Consider the following 21,716-nt stretch of genomic DNA (forward strand, 5'->3'; position numbering starts at 1 on the left):
ACTGAGTTATTAAATCTAACATAACCCTTTGAGTGGGTGTTCCTCCTGGATCATTCTGGTATGTAAGCATTTATCAACTTCAGCAATACAAACAAAAGCAATCTAACAAAGACGAAAGGTTTTACATTTCCCTTACTTTTCCCTTCAAAGATTTTCAGCAGCCAGACACAACGGAGTATGAAGGACTATGCAATTTTATATGGTCCCACTTTGTTTAGCAGAAAGTGCTGGATTCAAACCACAGTTTGAAATATGAATCCCTCATCCAAATGCTTTTCATGCAATCAATTTTCAGCCACAAAGAATGGAAGCACTACAGAAGAAATGGCTAGGTCTCCTTTCATTTTTTTTTAATATGTCCAAAATATATTTGAACAATTTAATTCTAAATTTTAGCAGAATCCTTCCCATAGAATTTGATTTTAAACCAGAGGCTGCAACCCACTGGGAAAACAGGCCTGGGAAATTTCAGAGAGATAATCACTTTTACCAAGATTAAAATGCTAGTGCATTATTTTACGGAATGCTTTCTAATTCATTCTTTTATTCCTTTATTTTAAGCTAAGAAGCAACCAGCAGCCAGAGAATACAAATTACAGCAGCAAGTGCACTCTAACCAAGGGTCCTCAGCCAAGACAAATCACTCATTACATGCATCAATGATACTGTTTGCTATATGTGACTTTTCCCCTTTTGTTCTAGGTGCAGAAGCCATTAAGTGGATTGAGACGGTAGAGCTCCCAGTAAATATACCTTTTACTATGTCCTCATTCTGTGTGTGTACCTTCACAGTGGTTTGTTACAGATGGTGCCTACTGCCCACCTTTCTTTTTGCATAGAAGTGACACAGCACTGATTTTATTCTAAGCTAAAACCTGTATAATTTCAAAAACGTGCTGGCATGAAGGAATGCTGTATTACAAATGCAGTTAACATATCTGTATATTAAAATGTTCACTGTGGATCACTATGCTTATGTTAGTGCTTCTCATGTAAGTATTGTCTATGCTATCCAACAGAGCTGCATTGACCTATGAGGAGCTGCTGTGCATCTAGCCCTCATTAATCTGGTATTACTCTTTTTGGAGAACCTGTCAGCAAACAGTAGACACCTTCAAAGACTGTCTGGAATTCTGTCTATTTAGAAAAATAAAACCACCTCTCTCAAGAGCAAAAAACTCTATCAGCTTCTTACAAATCTACCTCAACACAAAGCAAGAATTTCTATTAAAAAAAATTCTTTAAATTCTTGTGTCTTCCTACTAGAGACCTTAAGTAGAATCTTAAAGTATGAACACATACAACACAGGGGACAGTGGAAGAGGGAAAAAGGGAAAGCAGGTGAAAGGAGAGAAGACGACAGACCTTTTCCATGTTTCTTACGCTGGGACTGTTTTGTACCAGCTGGCGCAAGGAAGAGAGATCCATGGATAAATGCCAGCCCTGGTCATATATCTTCCCCTACAGCAGCATCCAGGAGGGTATGTGTGGGCTTCTCTGTTGCACCAGCCCCCCCTCAACCCCCCATGTTTTCCAGAAGAGTATTTCAAGCAACATTAACACCACAGTTAAGGAAATGTTAAGGGTCATGAAGCTGATGACCAAGTGAATGAAGTATGGCCTTCTCTGCTGGGTAACAGAAACAAAATCAGGATTTAATCTTTCCTCAAAATTTTGATTTGTCTCCTTCTTTGCACAGAGATAAATCACAGTAACACACAACTTTGATACAAGGTATGGGCTTTGGCAGAGAAGTGTATGTGGGGGAAGATAGGAATAAAAGTGTTACTGAAAATCGTAACCAAGAAAACTCTCCAAACCAAATGACAGTTTAGAAAGCTGACATTGGTTTATTGCAGCGCTGGGTGCATGGGGGATTTTTGCTCCTAGCATGCACATCAGTTTGAAATCATGACATGTATTTAAAACAGTTAAGAAAGTTAGTTACGCCTACTGCTCCCACTCCTTAACTACCTATTGGTTAGTACCTGTCTTACTTCATCTTAAAGATAGTTCTCTTAATTCTCTACTCTTGCCCAGAGAGTAGGAGGCTTATTTGGGTTGAGGGTGTTTTCTAGCTAGGAGGTGTAGTTTTCACATGATAATGAGGCAGGTCAGCCTTAGGACACTATTTTGGCACTCTTCTATTTTCCTAGAATTCATCCTTGTGTTAATACTTAGTGGAGAGTTAGTGGAGACAGTTTTTACCTTTAGTATGTCTAAATACCAGGTGCATTCATTACGAAGTATCTTCTTTACATTCTTTTTCACTTATTTTTGACCTTGTGTTTTGAGATGTTCTGTAACACAAGCATGAAAACATTGGGATCATTTAAAAACAGAATTCGTAATATCCTATTCCTGACAGATTTTCAGAGAACAGGAAAAAGATTCAAATCTTAAGTTATTTGTTTTGATTTGCCTTGTTTCAAGTCTGTGTTTGACATTCATACAATTTACTCTACATTGTATTATAATTTTTTAACAATGAAATGTTTGTAGGGTTTTGAATCAAGATTTCAGAATTGTTGTTAAACATGAATTTCACGTGAATTTAGAGACAAAATACATTTTAGATCCTCAGATTATTCTACAGAAAAGAAAATTTATTTTCAATCTAGATATAATTTCCCCATAAAATAAATGTTTTTGAATTTTAAAAAACTGACCCTACTGGACCTTCAAAAGCAATGTCAGTCACAAACATTACAGCATTTTTTAATCTAGTTTTATTTTAAAGACCAAAATATCCCTACTTTCTTTAAATACACATAATAATTATCAGGGCTTTATGTGTTTAGAATGTGAATAGGTTCATAAAACAAAGTAATAGTACCTGCTGGCTTAAAGGTTGAGGCATACTATGACATACTGTAATACAACAGTTTAAAGAGAAGAAAACTATTTGCACAGTATCATCAACTGGGGAAAAAAAAACACCCATGCATTGTTTGGGTTGTGTGTTTTTATTATCTAAAGCACCAAAAAAACCCCTTCATTGATTAAATTATTGCCATTATCAAGGTATTCAGCATCTTTATGGTTTTTTACAGGATGATAGAATTTAGTCCAAATACAGAGATCCAAGACAATAAGTGATAGAAATGCTAACATACAGAAGTATTATGCTATGGGTGAGACAATTAAATCAGCAAAATTTTCCAACTGACTAGGAAAAACTACGGGTTTCGGTTTGGGTTTTATTGGGATGGGTTTGGGTGTCATTTTTTAACACGTTTTTTGGATTAGCAAGCTTCAGATATCCATATAAAACATGCAGTTGATTTAAAGCCAAGATTGGTCTCTGAGCTGTGTTCTGTAACACATTAAAATTAGTACGTACGTTACAAATGGATGCTGGATTAATTGAAGTGACTTCTCTTTAATGCCCACTTATTTTGAACAACTTGTTCTTAGATGTGGGAATGATCAATAGCCTACCTACACAAAAAAAAGGTGTTGCAAGACTGATAATGAAAGCATCCTTGGAACTAGTACAAGGATTGCTAGAATAAGTAGTAGACTGGAAGACTAACTAAAGGGATTACAAGAGAAATCAACCAGCTGAAGATAATTTCACTGTTAAATTTTACAAGCTTTTGTATGGTCTGGAAATATTCTGGCATCATTACAACAAAAGACAGAGTGATGATTACTTTGAGCCATAATGGCTCATACAGAAATGGAAAGAAGTGTTTACAAATGCATTTTGAAAGCCCTAAAAATAATAATAAAAGTAAATAGATAGATAGATAGATCGATCGATCGATCTTTTGGTTTTTAACAGGTCATACAAACCTATTCCAAATGAGAAAAAACAAACATTACTAGAAAAATCCTGAATTTCACCCAAGTTGCCAAGATAGAAGTTCACAAAACCAAAAATGATAAGGAAGTGGCACTCAGCAATTAGAAAGTAATCTAAGAGAAAGGTCTGGGGAACCATTTTCTCAAAGTTGAGTAAGTTGGTTTGTATAGACCAGAAAGAAATCCTGCAACCAATTTCATGTTTTTATCATGTAAGAGAAACCTTCTTTTCTGTAGTAATTCTCAGTTCCAGCACCTTATCAGAAAGATTGGCATATCATTTACAAGTTCAAAACCAGCTTCTGAAGATGTATTGTTCACAATAGATAGGTTTTTGTTGACCTCTCCTGCATGATAACATAGTTCCCAGAGGTCAGGATAGATTTTCGACAAATGATTTCTTTCCCTATTTGTCTATTTCCATACTATTTACCATTCTCTCTGTCAGAGTTCAGCATGTTAACGGGCATAACAAACAAAAGGCCAGCTCTTATTTGTGTCAAGGTCAAGTTAGAGAAATCCAGTGATCCTAATGGAAACATTCCATCTCACACACACAGCTGGAATAAGAATATAAAGAAGAGTGAGATGCTTCTCATATTGCATATCAGTTTCTAAATACCGCTAATCAGTTAAAGGAGATTTTAAACATGTTAAGCTTTTCATTTTAAAAATATTTCACGAAGAAATTGGATATTAACTTACTCTGTATCTTGCTAACAAACAATTTACTGAACTTTTAGACTTTTCTAAAATTCTCAAGTGAAAAGTCTAACATCAGACACCCTAAACAAACCCTCAAGTAGAGTTCAGATCTCAGTAATTAGATCTAAAAATATGTATCTGGAAGCACAGAGGAGATTTCCATAAGAAAAAAAAGAATTTTCTGCATGCTTTTGACTTCTCTCATTTGTAAACTATTTGCCAAAAGAAGTGTTGTCTGGCCAAAAATTAACTGTTAAATTCATAGCAGGACAAGAATGGTCATTCTGGATCAAACCCAAGGTATATGTGATCTAATACTGGCCGGTTTGAGAGCAGCCGGCAGAAGATGCTTTAAAAAGGACCTCAGAAGAGTAGGCAGATGCAGGACAGTCGTCCCCGCTGCACTGGTGTCAGTCTGGTTTCTAAGAACTATGCCGGCTTGTTTCCTGATGCAGGCAAGATGCTGGCTGAAGCTAAAAACACTGATCTCTGAATAAATCATGAGAGGTGGAAAAAACACTGCTCACTAACTGTCAGCTATTCTCTTCAGTTTGTTTTTCCACACTTCCTTGTAACATTTAGGTTAAATTTTGACTTGCCTCCTTCCTCAGCAAGGCCAAATTGTATACTTTCGGAAACACTTCAGTTCCTCTGTGGTGTTTTCACACCCTCAAATTACATGAGAGCTACTGTACTGACTTGGTTTTAAACTGTATCTGCTTAAGCTATAAATTTTTTAATATTTCTATATCAATCATTTTCATTTGTCCAAAACAAATTAACAAAATATCCAAACAGCACTCAAGTGCTGCCAAATACAAGACCAGGAATATATCATGAAGCACTAATTGCAAATCTGTTCATCTGATGGCATACAAATCGAGGCTTTTGGATAACAAGTCGTTTCATGCGTATCTATAACTGGAGAGGTTTCAAAGTCTTCATAAGCACTCAAGACTATATGGATGTGGGACACACTGGTAAAAGTATTTTTAAAAATTTCTTAATAGCTTGAAACTAAAATATGATTTTGCTCATGACTATCTACACACTTAAAAAGGGAATAACACGCTTTTAGTGCAATGGCTTTCTTCATTTAATTTTCTCATTTTTCCATAATGATGTGAATGCTCACAAAAAAGTACTTGCTGGACAACTGAACAGCAGAATCCACCACGATGAGTACAATACAGACAGCAGTTCAGCCTTCTTCACAGTACCTTAAGTCCTCAAAGTAAGAGATATCCCTTAGCAGTAAAACATCAGTCTCATTCAGAGAGAAGTTCAGTCTCTGCAGACCCTTAGTCCTTGGTCTCCTTATTGCTACAGGAAAATTCTGAGTGCTGGATTCACAAAGAGTGCTTATCTGTGATGGATTGCACTTATGTAAAAATAAATATGTGAATAAAAAATAAGACAACTTCTCTGAACTGATGAGTATCTCAAGGTCATTAGTAATCTGTCTGAGATTTTGATACCAGGATCAAAAAGCTTTACTACCTACTTTGAGCTACCCAATTTACATCAAGTGTAATCATTGTGAAAATAAAGGCTATACAAATTTCGGAACCGACATTTGACGTTATTTCCTACCTCAATTTTTTTTGTAAGAGGAAGAAAATGAATGCAGGTGCCATTTAGAAGGAAGCATAAAAAGACCAACCTTGCATAACCTGACAAGATGTATTGATACCTGATAACTGAAACACATCATAAACTCCGCAAGTTCTATAGTTTACTTCAGCAATTAATTGCCTGGTGACACATAATGGCAGATGCAGTTTGCAAGAAGCCAGGCTACAAAAATTCTTCATGGTTTATATCTGTGTGGAAACATACATGCATGTGTGCATGCTTAGCACAGGATACTGTTGAACTCTTACGTGATGCGACCTTTATTTTAGAAGCTTATACATGTTTTGAACAAAGAAGTTCACAGCTCAGATGCTATTATCTGTATTTTTAGGTTTGAGAGTAATTGCCCAATTCATTGTGTTCTGGCAACCGAACAACAAACCTACAACACAAGCCGAAATCTTGCATAATAATGCAACTTGTTCATAACTGAATGTCATGGACAACTAATGAAAATTTAGATGAACATGAAAGCACACACCCTACACCATTAATTGAGGCTTATGTTTCAAGCAGTTCTGTTTCAGACTGCAGTGGTACATTGTTCCTATGCAACTGCATGGCCTGCCTACCTACAGGGTTTTCCTTCACAGTAAAAACTAGCCCTTGGCATTGTCATAATTTGGTTTTGAACTTACTACTCCATTAAGACAAATGAGTAAGTAAACTTCCCTGTGAACAGTACTGTTTGTGTCTGCCTTGCTACAGATACCGTAAGACACCACACATAGATTTACTGGGTGAAGAATGGCAACCCAAGAGTCTTGGAAGTATATACAAAAATATATCTTTCTTTCTGTTTAAGGAAAACAAACATAAAGATTAATCCCAACACAGTAATAACAATAATTTATAAGACTGGAGTATATTAATACTCTGAAAATCCCTCTTTAATAACAGGAAATAAACCATTAAGAATGAAGTGAAAGGGCTGTCTGTTTATCAAGTCGGATTAATAAACTTATTCCCCTTCCATCTTCCTCCCCCAAACAATCAAGAAACCCAACCAGAACATTCCTTTGCAATTTAGTATTAATGCTGGTATATTTATAAATACAAGATAGAAGACCAAATATATCAGACAGTAAAGCCAAGCTAAGTTGTAATTATTATAATTATTAGTGAAAACCCAACAGCAATTATTGCAAACGTTTCCAAGATGTACATTCTGAAATATTGCCTTATAAAAATGTAAGGGATTTTTTTTCCCTCAGTTAACTACACAAGATTTCAAAAAATTCTTCACAGCTGGGATTCCAAATGTTAGTGACTGGCATTTTAAACTTACACATTTAAGTGTTTACACAATGGGCAACTTCTCTATTGTACTAGTTTTCTTTCATCCAATTCCTAGATTTAGAGAAAGTCATCATTAAAAGTAGACTCTTTTTCTAGCATTTTATTAATCGGGTGGGGTGTGCATTTTGAAGCATCTGTATTAATTCAGTAAATTTTTAGTTCACGTATATTTTTGTTGAGTTACACTTATTATTTGACTTCTATGATACAACGACATTACCAAAGATAAGAGGTCGTTCACTTTATCGGAAGTTTTGAAACAAGGTGCAGAAAGAGAAGTTATTCAGAAGTTAGGTAATTCATCAGTACTCTATGCAGCCAATACCTCAATACCCAAACTTGTTGGGAAAAGTTATGTCAACATAAAAACCCCCATTTCATCCCTGACAGGCTTTTCTTTGGGCTAAACTGTTTTTGTAACTGTTTTCCGCATTTTTCACCTGCTTTTTAAAACACTATTTAAATATTACTAATTTATCCCAAGGAATATCAAATACTAGTTGAGAAACCTAATCTAACTTGCATTACTTAATAAAAATCCTTTACCTTTGATGCATACAATGTGTCTTGGTTATTCTGTAACACATGCAAATAGGTATTTTTAAACTGCATTCATGTGTCTTGTTAAGCCTTGTGGTAATGTAGCAGACATTAGCATGCACTAATGAGAGTGACATAAAAGGAAAACTGTTGTGCTACCGTGAAAATCTGATGTCTTCTAAGACATGAGTAAGGGCAAAATCTAATACAGCATTGATATGACAGTATGTTATACAATTACAAACGGAAATTATTCATCATGGTTAGTGCAGAAGAGGTGAAGGAGTAATACTAAACTTGGACTGTTCCTGCCGTAACAGACCCTGATTGCTCAGGGCATTTGTGGCCCATGTTTTCGTATTTTCTAGATATTTTATTCTCTCGTCTTACTGTTGTTACCCGTATAGATACAACAAAGACTGAAAATGGATTGTAAAACAGAAGTGTGAAAATATATGAACTATATATTTGATGGTACTCCACTACTAAAAACAGTTTTTCTCTGATCGTTACTTTCCACCATAGCCATTTTCAGCGCTCCTTTAAATAACAAAGAGTAAAATAATTTGTCAGAAGCAACATTTAGAGTGACCCTTCAGTTCCTACATTTTCACTCATGTCACACTAAAATCCCGTAACACGAAAGCTAAATTGTACAAAAATATTAAAAGTAGGGAAGACTCTCCTAATTTAGGAACAGAAGCATCCTACATCCTCCACAACTTCAGTAGAAAGATGTGCATTAAGCAAATGGTTAATGAAATGCTGTGCTCTATCCAGATGTTCGGTAACATCTAACATGATGTTTCACGATCAGTTATGGGTTTTTTTCAGTTCTTCCTAACAAAATTTGATATCCTCTGGATGTGCTATGCATTTTTATTTTTATTTTTCTAAACGGGATGATCCCCTTTCTTAATCTAGAGGCGTTCTTCTTAAACGCACACATCACAACCGTTTAAGAATTAAACTACTGTCTTCAGTAAGACCTGATGAGCATGCACCTGTGACAAAGACTTCAAATGGGATTGTAGCACGTAAAAACGAGGTGTTAAGGACAGTCAGGCACCTTTGAACAGTTCGCCGACGAGCAGCGATTTCTCTTAACGCGCGGTGAGCTCTCTCGAACCCATTCGGCAGGCGCTTTGCGTTCGGCAGGGGTAAAGTAAACCTTAAAACCACTCTTCAGGTAAAAAGATGCTACCGCTCCATCTCACCGGGAGGTAACTTTCAGTTACCTCCTGTTCAGCAGCTCAGTCACAAACCCCGGCGGCTAGGGGTGCCTGTGGAGAGCCCGCGGGCGCCCCGCTAGTCCGGCAGCCGCGGCGTTACCTCCCTGTCCCCGGCGCTGCTCGGCGGGGCACGGCACCTCACCCCTCCCGGGACACCGCCCGGGGAGGGGGGGAGGCAGCAGAGCCCCCCCGCTTCCCTCCGGCCAAACACCCAACTTTTGCGGGGTCGCGGGCACGGGCGGCAGGAGGGGGTGGCCTCCGGGCGACGACCGGCCGCCGGGCCCGGTCCCGCACTCCCCTCGCCCCCTTAGCGGCCGGGAGAGGTCGTGCTCGCCCAGAGGGGCCGGCGGGAGCACCGCGCCGCCCGCTGGGCGCCCCGACACCGGCCTTGGCTGCCACACCGCTTCCCCGGGCCGCGCGGAGCCGGCGCTGCCGGGCGCAGGTGCGGAGCCCCTCCCCGCCGGCGGCCGCCCGCCGGCCCCGCGCACCGCCGCAAAGTTGGCGGGAGCCCGCCCGCACCGCACCCCCCGGCCCCGCCGCCGCCCTTACCGTGGTTGCTGGCGACGTGACCAGCGACGGCGGGACGCGCTGTCAGCAGGGGGAGGAAGAGGCCGACTCTCCAGAGCAATCCCCTCACCTCACAACACCCCATGGCTGGTGCCCGCCGAGCGCCCGGCGTCCGAGGCTCGCCGAGGCTCCCCGTCCTCCTTCAGGCCGGCGGGGAACACCGCCGCGGCGCCCCCGCCCGCCGCCCCGGCGGGGTCCGGTGCGGCCCGGCGGGCTGCGCTGCCTGCACTGCCGCCGGGGGCTGCACGGGCCGCGGCGAGCGCATCCACCAGCGGGGTCCCGGGGCACGGCGGCGGCCCGGAGGGCGAGGGCGGGCGGGGGCGCCGGGCCCCCCCCTTGCCGCCCTGCCACGAGGGGCGGCGGCGCTGGGAGAGCTCCGGCAACTTCGAAGCGGCGGCGGCGGGGCGGGGGTGGGGGTGTCGCGCCCCGCTCCCTCCGCCGGCTCCGGCCGGCGGCACCTTCAGCTCCGCAGAAGCGCCCCCGGCAGCTTCAGCAGCCTCCTCCGCGGGAGCAGCCTCCTCCCCCGTCGGCGCCGCACGGCCCCCCGCATCCCCGGCCGGAGGCAGCGCCGAGGGGCTTCAGTCTCCCACGGTGGAGTGTCTCGCCCTCCTCGCCGAGGCGGGAGCGGGAGAAGGGCCGGGCGCCTCCTCACGCGGCCGAGGGCATCAAGGAAACTTGCGCGGGGGCACCCCCGGCCCCTCCGCCGCCGTCCCCGGCTCTGCCGCTCGCCCCTCTCAGTCTCTGTCTCTCCCCCTCTGCCGCGGAGCAATCAGAAATCAGGCGGCTCTGGTGTGATGTTCGCTGCTCCCTCCTGATTTGCGTGCCGCGCAGCCGGCTGCAGTTTTTTGGTGCCGGCGCTCCCCTGCCGCCCGCGGAGCGATCGCCCCCTCCGGCGCGGCCGCGGGGCCGCCCCGCTGCGCCCAGCCCGGCGGGTGCCGGGTCCGCCGGGAGGCCAGCGCGGCCCCGCGCCGGGGGCGCTCCGGCACACGCGCCCCGCCAGCCAACGGGCGGCCCGGCGCGCGCGGGGGAGGGCAGAGGAGGGAGAGCCCTTGGAGCGGCGGCGGCGGCGGCCCCTCCTCAGCCGCCCTCCGGAGGGGAGCGCGGGTGTGCGGTGCGGTGCGGGGCGTGCGTGAGGCAGGCGAGGAGAAGCGCCCCCTCGCCTCGCCGCTGCCGGCAGCCCGCGGGTCACATGCGGCCGGTTCAGCGCTAGAGGGGGTTAGTTGACAAGGCAAGGGGAAAAAACCACCCAGCCCAGCCGGCGCGCTCCGCTCGGGAAGGGCCGCCGCGGCGGCGGCCCAGCTTCGCCGTTGCCGCCGTATAAAGGCGCGCGGGCTGCGGGGCGGGGGCTGCGCCCTGCCCTCGCGCCGCGGGCCCGGGCCCGGGCCTCCACCCGCAGGCAGCGGCGTGAGCGTCTGGCAGGAGGGGGGGACCCGCCCGGGGCGTCAGGCAGCTGCGGCAGCGGCTGGGCGCCGCTTCTTAAAGTTACGCCGAGGGGGTAGAGGAGCGCAGCGGGCGTGAGCCGGCCGCGTTCCGGCGTCCCCGGAACATTTACTCTTTTTTTTTTTTTTAATTTCTCAGTCAGGTAGTAGGCGCGTGTGCAGGGTTGGGGGTGGGGAAGCCGACTCGGGCAGGAACGTGAGTGTGCGTGTCCCGATCAGATCTGCCGGCCCCTGGCAGCCCCTGCCAGCTCTCCGCGGCGGCGGGAGGCAGCGCGCACAGCGGGGGAGGGCTCGCTATGGAAGTGCTGTACTTACGGCACACCCCAGGCACGGGGCCTCGGTTGTGGGTTTTTTTAATGCATTGAGCATTTCGATTTCTGGATTTGTACAAAGACAGAAAAAAAAAAAAACCCATAGCAAGATACTCGTATCTGCAGTTCTGAATACGAGTTCCTAAAATCAGGTGTCCAAATCCATACATAGGAGAAAAAACGCTGTCTGATTCCCAGGGCTTCTGAGTGTTCGTAAACCCCACTGAAGTCAATGAGTAAGGCAGGTAGAAGATCCTGCACCGGAGAATATCAAAGTTCCTGCCAAAATGCCAAAATAGACGTTCAGAGATGCTATATATGGAAACAATTACTTTGTAATGCAAGAATAAAGACTATTTTAAAAATTATTAATTGAAGGATTATTTGCAAAGGAGCTGTTCAACGAGTAAAGCCAACACAGAAATTTATATTTGGGGTTTTTTAGAGGGATTTTTTCAGATTACAACGGGCCTACACTAATGCAGTATTTCCCATATTAAGCTGTCTTAACAACATCCTATAAGGAAATGAACCTTTATTCAAAAAGAGGGTTAACAGGAAAAGCTTCAGGAGATACTTAGTGAAACAGTCATCAGTATTTTGCCTTAGCTTGATTGGGGAGGTAAAAGCAAAAAGTTCAATTTTTAGAATTCGGGGGTTGGACTAGATGACCTTTACAGGTCCCTTCCAACCCAAACTCTTCTATGATCCTGTGTGTCACAATACTGTTCTGCTTTAGAATTAACATGGTCAAAAGGAAAGTAGCACTGACATTACAAGGTTAGCTTTTTGGGGTAATGGGTGAGAATTCAGATTTTTCTTCTGCTCCAATTCTTCGTTCAGTAGTAAGATGCTTCCCAACCAGACTGACAGAAAAAATTAGTGCAGGACGTCATATATAAAGATTCCCAAAATTAAGATGAGCTATTTGGGCCCCACTCATTATCAATACTACGGCTTTTCTGCAGCCTCTGAAAAAGACTTCTCGTGTGTTAACACAGAAGGGCAATTTGCACAGCAAAAGTAAACTGAGATTCCTTCCCTCCGTCTGCTGTTGTGTGATACAGGTTTGGGCTTTTTTAAAATAGGCTTTCCTCAGACAGCCCTAGTAACGCATGTCTATATATGTTTATATGTCTGCATACACTCTCCATAGACTTATGTGCACTTGGGCATCTCCATGTACACCTGCATACATGTCATATGGGCACACTGCACATTATCCATCCTTACTTGCCATTAATGAAGCCAAATTAGACTTCTTCAAGGAGCTTAGAAGGTCTGGCACCACTTCTTGTGCTTTTACATGTCATGTCAGACTACAGCTGAATACAAAAAGGCAGCAGTGAGAGATGTGATAGCAGCATAGACAAAATCTTTTTTATGTTTCCTCTCACATGCAAAGCACAACTTTTCCTTCTGGTAACCTTGAACTCCTTAAGCCACAGGAAACTATTAGGTAACAAAACAGCTGAAAGGGGTGGCATCTTCCTGAAGATCTTCACCAACTTTTGACTGGCTACAGAATTTCCAGGGGAACAACTTTGAAAAAACACCTCTCATTCATCTACACACAGATTAAAATGTTTATAATCTCATGTCTTGTCATTAATTCCAAATTAAATCTTAACCACTGTGCTTTAATCTTTCAGATGTATGCAAACATGCTAAACATAACAGAAGAAAGCAAAAATATTAAATACAAAAAGGTAGCGTCCTATTTGTATACTCATTTTTTTCTCAAATTGAAAGCCACTTAGTATTGTAAACAGTGCAGCAATAAATTTTGTAAGGGATAATTGCACCAGGAAAAGCAAAGAAGGGGAACCACAGTTTGAGTACCCTCATGCTCAGATTTCTAGAGAGTATGTTTTTGTATATGCAAGGAAATCCATATATTCCCGTTCTTAAAACAAACCAGAATTTGGTCTGTCCTGGGAACAGAAAAATACCTATTCTATTTTCGTTGTTATTTTCTTAAATAAAGGGATCATCTTTTTTTTTAAAAAACAAACAAGAAAACAAATAAGAAAGGAAATATAACATAGGCGTAGAATTATGTGTAATAGGCTGTCCTTTCTTCTTTGGGTAGTTACGTATACATAATTTATCTTTAATGTACCGTGATTGTGTTATTTATAATAAAACTGTGACTTCCTGTAAAAAAGAAAAGGCATTCCTTTTTTTTGTTAAAATTCCCTATAATATAGCATTGTGTTGTGTGTTACCTTTGAGCCATCATTCACAACTGTATGTGGTTTAGTGTGATCACAGTAAACATTTTAATTAAGATGCTGACAAAGAACAGGTTTGCCATAAACTTAAAACACCTTTTCCATGCAGCACTCAATAGGAATCACTGATTTTAAAATTACTGTAATGTTTGGACCAAGACACCTGCATTAGTGTTTTTTAGAAGAGTAACGCTCACGCATACTGACCTAAACTATAATGTGTACACTAAGAAAAAGTGTAGTGTAATATTGATCCCTTAAACTCTGAGCCAATAGCTTTTTTAGTGAATAAATACACTGCCGATCCGGCAGTCTGACCAGAAATGAACCTTTTGATAGTATATCTCTTATTCAGGGTTCTAAATTACACTTTCCCATAAAATTGAAAGTTAATTTCATTTTGTTACACATGGTATCCTTGTTTCCGTAGAATTAGACAAATTTTTTGCTTACTACCATCTTTAACATCGTTAATGACAGGTTGACACTAGATCAGTACTGATACTTTTTCTTCTTCCTACCATAGTTCCCAAATATGCTTATGGTATGTGCAGCAATTCACAGGAAGTTTTTAAAAGTATTTGCAGATTTTGACAGTTTTCTGTGTTCAAAACACACACATACACTCTGCATCAAGGGAAAAAAATAGAAAGTTCATAAAGTTTCAGGCTTATTACCTTTTCTATTATTAATACAGAAAAAGGCAATGAAAGAAAAAGGGATGATAGTCAAAAAGAAAACTGTATATTCAAAGAAACCTGTTAGAAAGATAAGCATACTGAAACTAGGCTGAATAAGTATTTGAGTTCTGACATTTAAAATATTATTTGAATTACAGAACTAACATCAACACTTTAGTAATGAATTTACTATGCTGCAGAATATTTTGTTACAGGCAATGATTCCTACACATAGAGGATTCAGGAAAGTCGTTTGCCAAGTCTTGCCTGTTAATTATGTAAGTGATGTGACTAGATTACAGTTTTCTTTTCAGTTGGCTTGTATATATTATGGACCTATTCTGAGCATACTAACTATAATGCTCTGCACCCTGTCAGAAGGTGCAATTTAATTAAGTGACAATGAACCAATTATACTGAACAATGTTTTAGGGAAATTACTGACAAAATGTGCAGTATAGCAGTTTCATCCCCATCTTGTTACACGCACAAACTTTGAATTGCTTCATATTATTTTTACGCTAAAACTACTGAATCACGATTATAAGATTGTACTATGTACAAGATCATCAAATATTACACATTTTTCAAAGTTTACACATTACAGTTACAGAAGCAGCTATACGACAACCCTTTCTTCATCTCCAGTATTTCCTTTTGCGCTTCCATATTCTTTTATAAAACAAACAAAATATCCAAATTATAAAGGGGTGATACAGGCAAATCAGTTACCATGTTTTTCACTTGCAGTTTCTTCAAGTAAATCTAATTATTTGGGTTAATAGGCAAAACAAAAGATACAGTCTAAGAAGTTTATGTTTTGCAAGAAGGTCTAATAGTAATAGAATTGTCCTGGAAATCTTTCAAGAATAAAAAATTGGTTGGCAGTGAATATTTTCAATATTTAAATTTAGTGAGTGGAATCTTGCTGCAGTGGGGCAAAGGGATTCCAGATAAAAGCAGCAGATGAAGGAGAGGAATGGAGTATCTAGACCACAAAAATAAATATTGCGGCCTCACTGACAATGGAGGAGCCGAAATTTTCCTCATAGTGTTGGCAGAGGTATTGTCAGAGATGTAGTTAGGACTGTGTTTTAGTAGAGCATCTAAATTAAAATGTAGGAGAGAGCAGAATTCCATACTAATCAAACTTGGGAGTCCAAGACAGGTAAGCTTTTATATAAGGGCTTTATCCATCTCAGTCAATTAAATAATTCTAGCTGGCTTAATTGCAAATTGAGTTGGGTCTCAAAATGATAAAAGAATTTTACTCACGAACAAAATGCTTTGGAAAAAAGAGAAAAAAACTGTAGTTACTAGAGAACGAACCAGATTCTATTCACACTACCCAAATAGTCCCCTTGACAGAACCGAGAGCGATGAAGTGAGGGCATACTTCAAGGCTGTGTCTAAACTGTTTCTCTCCTGGAAATTAGAAGACTTACATTGCACTCTTAACAGCACATAAAGCTTCTTAGGTACTTTTCTAAGAATATTTAGAACCAATTAATGATTGTAGTGAGATATTTCTTTAGTAACTAGAAGTAATAGTAAATACAACCATAACTGAATGTATAATCGTAATGCTATAAACATTCTGGGTTACATTAACAAGATTATATGCCCAGTTTTAATGACCTATGTTTCAAATTGCCTTTGAACTATTACTGCTAAAACTTAAAAAAATATATTTTCAGCTTTAAAAGACACTTAAATTTAAATTTGGACCCTTTTATGAGGAGGCAAGAACTTAAATATCGCACCATACTCATAAAAATTGTGAAACCAAAAGTGAGGTCAAAAAGATTAATTCATATTGTAGGTTGTGATAAAGCTGGAATTTTGCTTAGCTATGGATAGCTATGTTAGCTATGTTAGCTATGTTAGCTATGGATAAATTTGAGCTGTCTGTATCTAAATACTCTACTTGAGTTTTATAATACTTTTTATAATACTTTAGAAAAATGGAAAAATTTTCACATGCTTTAATATATATTACTTCTGAAATCAAACCCTGTGGCTTTATACTATATACTATTTTACTTGAACTAATACTGTATCTACTTAAAGATTTGAATCTTCCTGATTGTTTTTCCCTTTTGGTACTCCTGCCTTGTAGATGAAAATGAGAAAACACCAAGGTTGGCTCAGTACAAATAACAATAAAGGCAAACAACCAGTCTTATTATAAAGACATATCTTTTTGCCCTTATCTAACTACAGCTTAATGCAGAAATTGCTTCAGGCACTGGAGCAGACTTGTTTCTCATTATCACAGATTAATGTTCTGTTTGAACAGTAACTCCTATTCATGCTTGCATTGTCTTCGTAACTGGTGTGATGTGATGTACACATTTCTGCACATCAAGTTGAGCTAATCTCCTCTATGAGAAGCAATTGTTCCCAATGGAAAACTAGCAATAGGATGTAGAAACTATATCATACGTGAGACATGGGTGGCAATTATGTCAACATAGCTGATATAATCTGAATTACTCCTGGAAATGATGAGTCAAATTATTTTCAGTTATATGCAATGGTCCTTCATACCACTGCCAAACTCATCTGGTGCAATCACTTAGTTTTAAATTCTACACAAAATATTTTAACTGCAACTAATTTTGAAAAAGTGTTAGCATCAAACAAACTATTCCAAGTCTGAAAATGTCTGTTTTTAGCACACACTCAAACTGACATATTAGAAGTAGCCATTCACAATGACTTCAGTGAATTTGGACCTCTTAGGCAACCTTTACTTTGCCCTTAAAATATGAAAAAGACATCTTGGAATGCAGTCATAACCTATTATTTGAACTTTGCAAAATAGCAATATGCCATCAAGTTTATTTACTTAAAATAGCCACAAAATGTCTAATGATTTTAAACACAATTAACTTTTATTAGCGTCAGAAGCCCTAAAATTGCGGTTTTGCTTGGACATCATGTTGCATTCCACCAGCAATGACAACTCATTTATTAGACATTTGAGGAATGCATTTGGATGAACAAGGGAATTTTGCACATAATTGGGACATGGGATTATGCCTTCAGACCTACTGTTAAATATTTATATATGTGTATGTATGTGTGTAGAAAAGTATGTATGCACATATGTATTTTAGCACATATGCTAAGTTTTCCAAACATGCGGCATAACACTGCAGTTCAAATGGTTGCTCTTCATTTGGTGGGCATAAAAAATTGTCTGTTTTGTGAGGACATCAAGTAGCCTGCATTTTCTAACCATGCATTTGGCAAATTAATATTTAGGGATTGTTTAATTTTTAAAGATTTTTAAATTTTAAAGATGATAAAATTGATAACAAATTGCAGACTGGTATTAACTACTATAGGAACATCCTCGAAGTCTAGCTACTTCCATAATTTTCATATGTGAATTTCCCAGCTTTTTGTATTCTTATCATTTTTATAAATTACGTATTTACATTATTAGCTGCTGGGTTGTGACATCATGATCAGCAGACCCTTTTCAATATCCGTGGATACAGCTGTATTCCTAGAGACATCTCCCCTTCAAACTTAGTCTGATTGAAGGTCCCCTGTGTCTGTCTAGAAATAAAGCACATAAAGTGGGACTGGGCTAGACTGTACTACAAGGCAAGTTGTTAGGCTTAATCCTTTGAGTGTACAGCCATGGTACCCTGAAAATGCCTAGAAGATCTATGAAATTTATCTTCTATGTTATTCTTTCTCCCTTAGACTGCATTGGTCTAAACTTCTTAGGAAATGAAGTTAGGGTAGCAGGGTAAGGGACCAAATGCTGTTCATGATAAAGAATTGTTAAAAGATGTTGTTATGTGCCAACAAGCCTTTTTTATAAAACCTCAGAAATTCCATTTATATTTAAAAAAAAACATTTCAGTTGAAACGACAAGGACTCAATTGTTAAAAAGAAAGATTGGAGACTTTTGTCTTGTGAATAAGTATTGCAGATTTTTTATTTTGTTAGTATAAAATGTGTTTTAGTGCCTGATACCTGCTTCATTCAATGCACAGGATTAGTAGTGTTCAGGACTGTAAAATTGCGTTGAGGTATTACAAACATGACTTGTTGTGTGAGTTAGAATGTAGCCTTCAGGAAGACAAACTCAATTCTGTCCTGACCTTTGCTACAGCCTTTTCCTATGACACCAAAGTCACTGAAATTAATGTTAATTGCTGGTAGCTGAACTGATCATGTAGGTGGGAGTTGTCAGTAATGGATGAAACAGGTAGTGACCAAAGGTCACAAAGTTTAAAACCAGTCTCAACCCTTTGTCCTGACTGTGAATGACCCTCTCCCCGTCTGTCTTCCTATCACCTTCCATTCTAACTGCAACCCATTTTTCTTCTATGAGCATAAAGGCTTTGAATGTATTTCTTGGTTGCTTGATCCAACACAACATTAAGAAAACATGGGACATGTTACTGATGTGAAGTAAGAAACAAAGGACCTTCCTAAGTTTTGCAAGGCCAAAGCCATTATGATTTTAACTAAAACTTTGGTAAATGAGAAAGAAATTTCTACACATTTTCTGATATGACCCACACTTAGCAACTAGTCTGTGGTACAATGTGGTATGTCAGATTGCAGTTTTGCTTCATTCCATCTCCACCAAATTAAAAGGACAGATATAAAAGGAGTCTTTGTAATAGGAAGTTTGCTTAAACCTTGAATAAAAAGGAGATGCCGCTTTCCTTTGTAATATATTATTGTTCAGGTCTCTTCAGGCAGGTGTGACAGGTTGGGCTAAGCTAGTACAGAGATAACAAAAAGAAGCTATTACACTGCTGCCCAAATGAAGTGAGACTTATCCCATAATATGTCACTAGAGGGGAAAAACCCCAGAATTACTAAAATGGGCATTTTTTTAAAGTCATGGGTCTAAGAAGAAATCAATCAAGAAAATGCCTATCTTACCAAACTCTATGGGAAAGGTTTTAAATGTCTTTTAGCAAAAGGTCAAGTAATAATAATAGTAAAAAAAGAAAATCCAAGGTGTGTGCATGAATTTACTTTGTGCCAGTAAACCCTTGGAGGGCTTACTTTGAACTTTGAAACTTCTCTGCTTACAGTGATTGTCTCTAAACAGGTATCTGTTGCTTTACCTTTGCTATGATTCATTATTTCTTAAGAACTTCTGCCTGACTTTGCTAGCTAAGATCCTTTGCTACCACAACTTCAGCTGGCTGCCTTTTAATAATACTTGCAGTGTTTTCTAATAATGTGGAACAGGATTTTAACACCTACTTTCTAGATGCATGGCTGCTTCTATTCATCAGGGTTTAATTCACAGTGTAATTTACTATGGTGCTGTGTAAGTTATATTGAAAAACACCTATGTGTATTGGCTGTTTAAAAAGATCCCATGCAGGCTTAGAGGGACTGAGGGTAAGCAAACAATTTTCTTTAAAGGCTTTGAGGAACAAGTGTTGTCAACATTTTATTCCATACATTTTATCTCCAATCCACAACACACCACAAGACTCCTATTGGGACCATCCTGTCCACGGAAATTAGTGGAAACTGACAGTGTTTCAGTAAGACTATGCTTTTGATCTTTGAAAGATGATTTAAAATAAAATAATTACCTCATATAAAACAGAAAAGGTTCCACTTTGGTTCCTGAAATCTATTCATCTGGATCACCTTAAATACTTTGTCAGCTTTGTTAATAATTATTAGATAACGTAAGAATGAACGTAAATTATAATGCCCTCCAAAAAACTTCAGAAGAATCTACCTGGATGCCACCATCACTTTTGTGAAGAATAAGATATTTCTGTAAATACACAGCAATAGATTTGTTGTAGTCATCAACTGCTGATGGAATAGGGGAAAACTACAATAACAAAGGGTAGGTGGTATATCTGGGTACCTAGCAACTGAATTAGTAGCTTAAATCTTACAATATTATAAGCATTATACAGTATGAATCATATTATCTATTGATCTGTGATCTTTATTTAATTCTATAATCTGAAAGAGATATGTAATCACTGGACATAAAATGCAATAGACAGTGATTAAATAAATATACAGCTAGAAATTTCAATTTGGAAATGTAGCTGCTTCTAAGAAAAAAGAGGTTTTGGAAGAGAGCAGATCTATTTGAACTGCTGATCATGGGATAATCAGTCCATCACAACAACTCAAGCAAGCATTTGAAATATTTTGGTACCGATGCTTTTAATAATCTGAGCCTAAATTTCCAAAACATCTTTTCAAGGTAGATTACTGGCAATTCTGAACTGTTGCCTTGATGCTATATCGAAAGTAAACAGTAGGCAGAAGTTAATGCTTTTTGCTCTAAAAAGTATTTGGATAAATGGTGTTCTCATGGAGTTGAGAAAGATGAAATAAAATAGTGCAACTGAAACTGCTTTTTAAATTCTATCACTTCTAACTACTTTGAACAAGGAAAAGTATTTTCAAAATGCAGAATATACACCCACTTTAAATTATTTTATAGTCAGAAGCTAGAAAATGGTGAGAACGTGCGGTCCTTAACTTCTTAATCTTTCAGAACTAACAACCAACCTAACACACCTTACTCCAAATACTGTTTTCTAAGACTGAAAGGCCAGTGATATCAACAATGCTAATTTTTCAGGAAAAGAAATTAGTCTTAAGGATGCATAGTATGAATAACATGAACACAAGTTGAACTGTTACAGGGACTATCAAATGAGTTTAAAGCTGAATGTTGCTCTACTTGTTCAACTGACAGATTTTAAGTAGTATATGAGAAACAGAACTAAGTTTTATGGTTATCTGTTACACACAAGATGCCACTAGAGGGACTTGTACAGCCAAGAGTAACTTACATGAGCTTCAGAAAGAATTATGGATAAATTATTAACAAAAATGGAAATATGAATAAGAAGTAGTTGTATCTATATTTTTAATCACACCTAAAAAGAGCTCTGCCTTTCCATCTCTGTCTTTTCTTGACAGTATCCTAATTGTTTTGTAATATTGACATCCTAAAAGACAACATCAGGAGCATACCTTTAAGATTATCTATACCACATAGCTAAAAATAGACTTTGTTTTGACTTCTGAATATGGTTTACGTACCTTTAAAGTTATTCTCACTCCCCTTGATTAAAATTCAATTTGAGCAATTTGAACAGTTCATTTGTTTCTATGCAAGCAAGGCAATGTAAAACAGTGTGCATAGTTCACAGAGAAACCTTATATATATAGACAATGAATATTCCATGAGGTGAAAGGATTGAAGAATTTTCAAATGAATTTTGAGGA

General features: G+C 39.6%; 1 protein-coding gene across 2 annotated transcripts in view; it reads right to left on the minus strand.

Moving 5' to 3' along the window:
* Positions 1–9,870, minus strand: part of EPHA6 (EPH receptor A6) — a 519,060-nt gene extending 509,190 nt beyond the window's left edge. For both annotated transcript variants that reach the window (XM_059816426.1, XM_059816418.1), the window contains exon 1: positions 9,768–9,870. In XM_059816426.1, coding sequence (XP_059672409.1) covers positions 9,768–9,870 — 103 coding nt within the window. The remainder of the gene's footprint in view (positions 1–9,767) is intronic.
* Positions 9,871–21,716: the final 11,846 nt, after the last annotated feature.

This window comes from Gavia stellata, chromosome 1 (genome assembly GCF_030936135.1).
Source record: "Gavia stellata isolate bGavSte3 chromosome 1, bGavSte3.hap2, whole genome shotgun sequence".
Classification (NCBI taxonomy): Eukaryota; Metazoa; Chordata; class Aves; order Gaviiformes; family Gaviidae; genus Gavia; species Gavia stellata.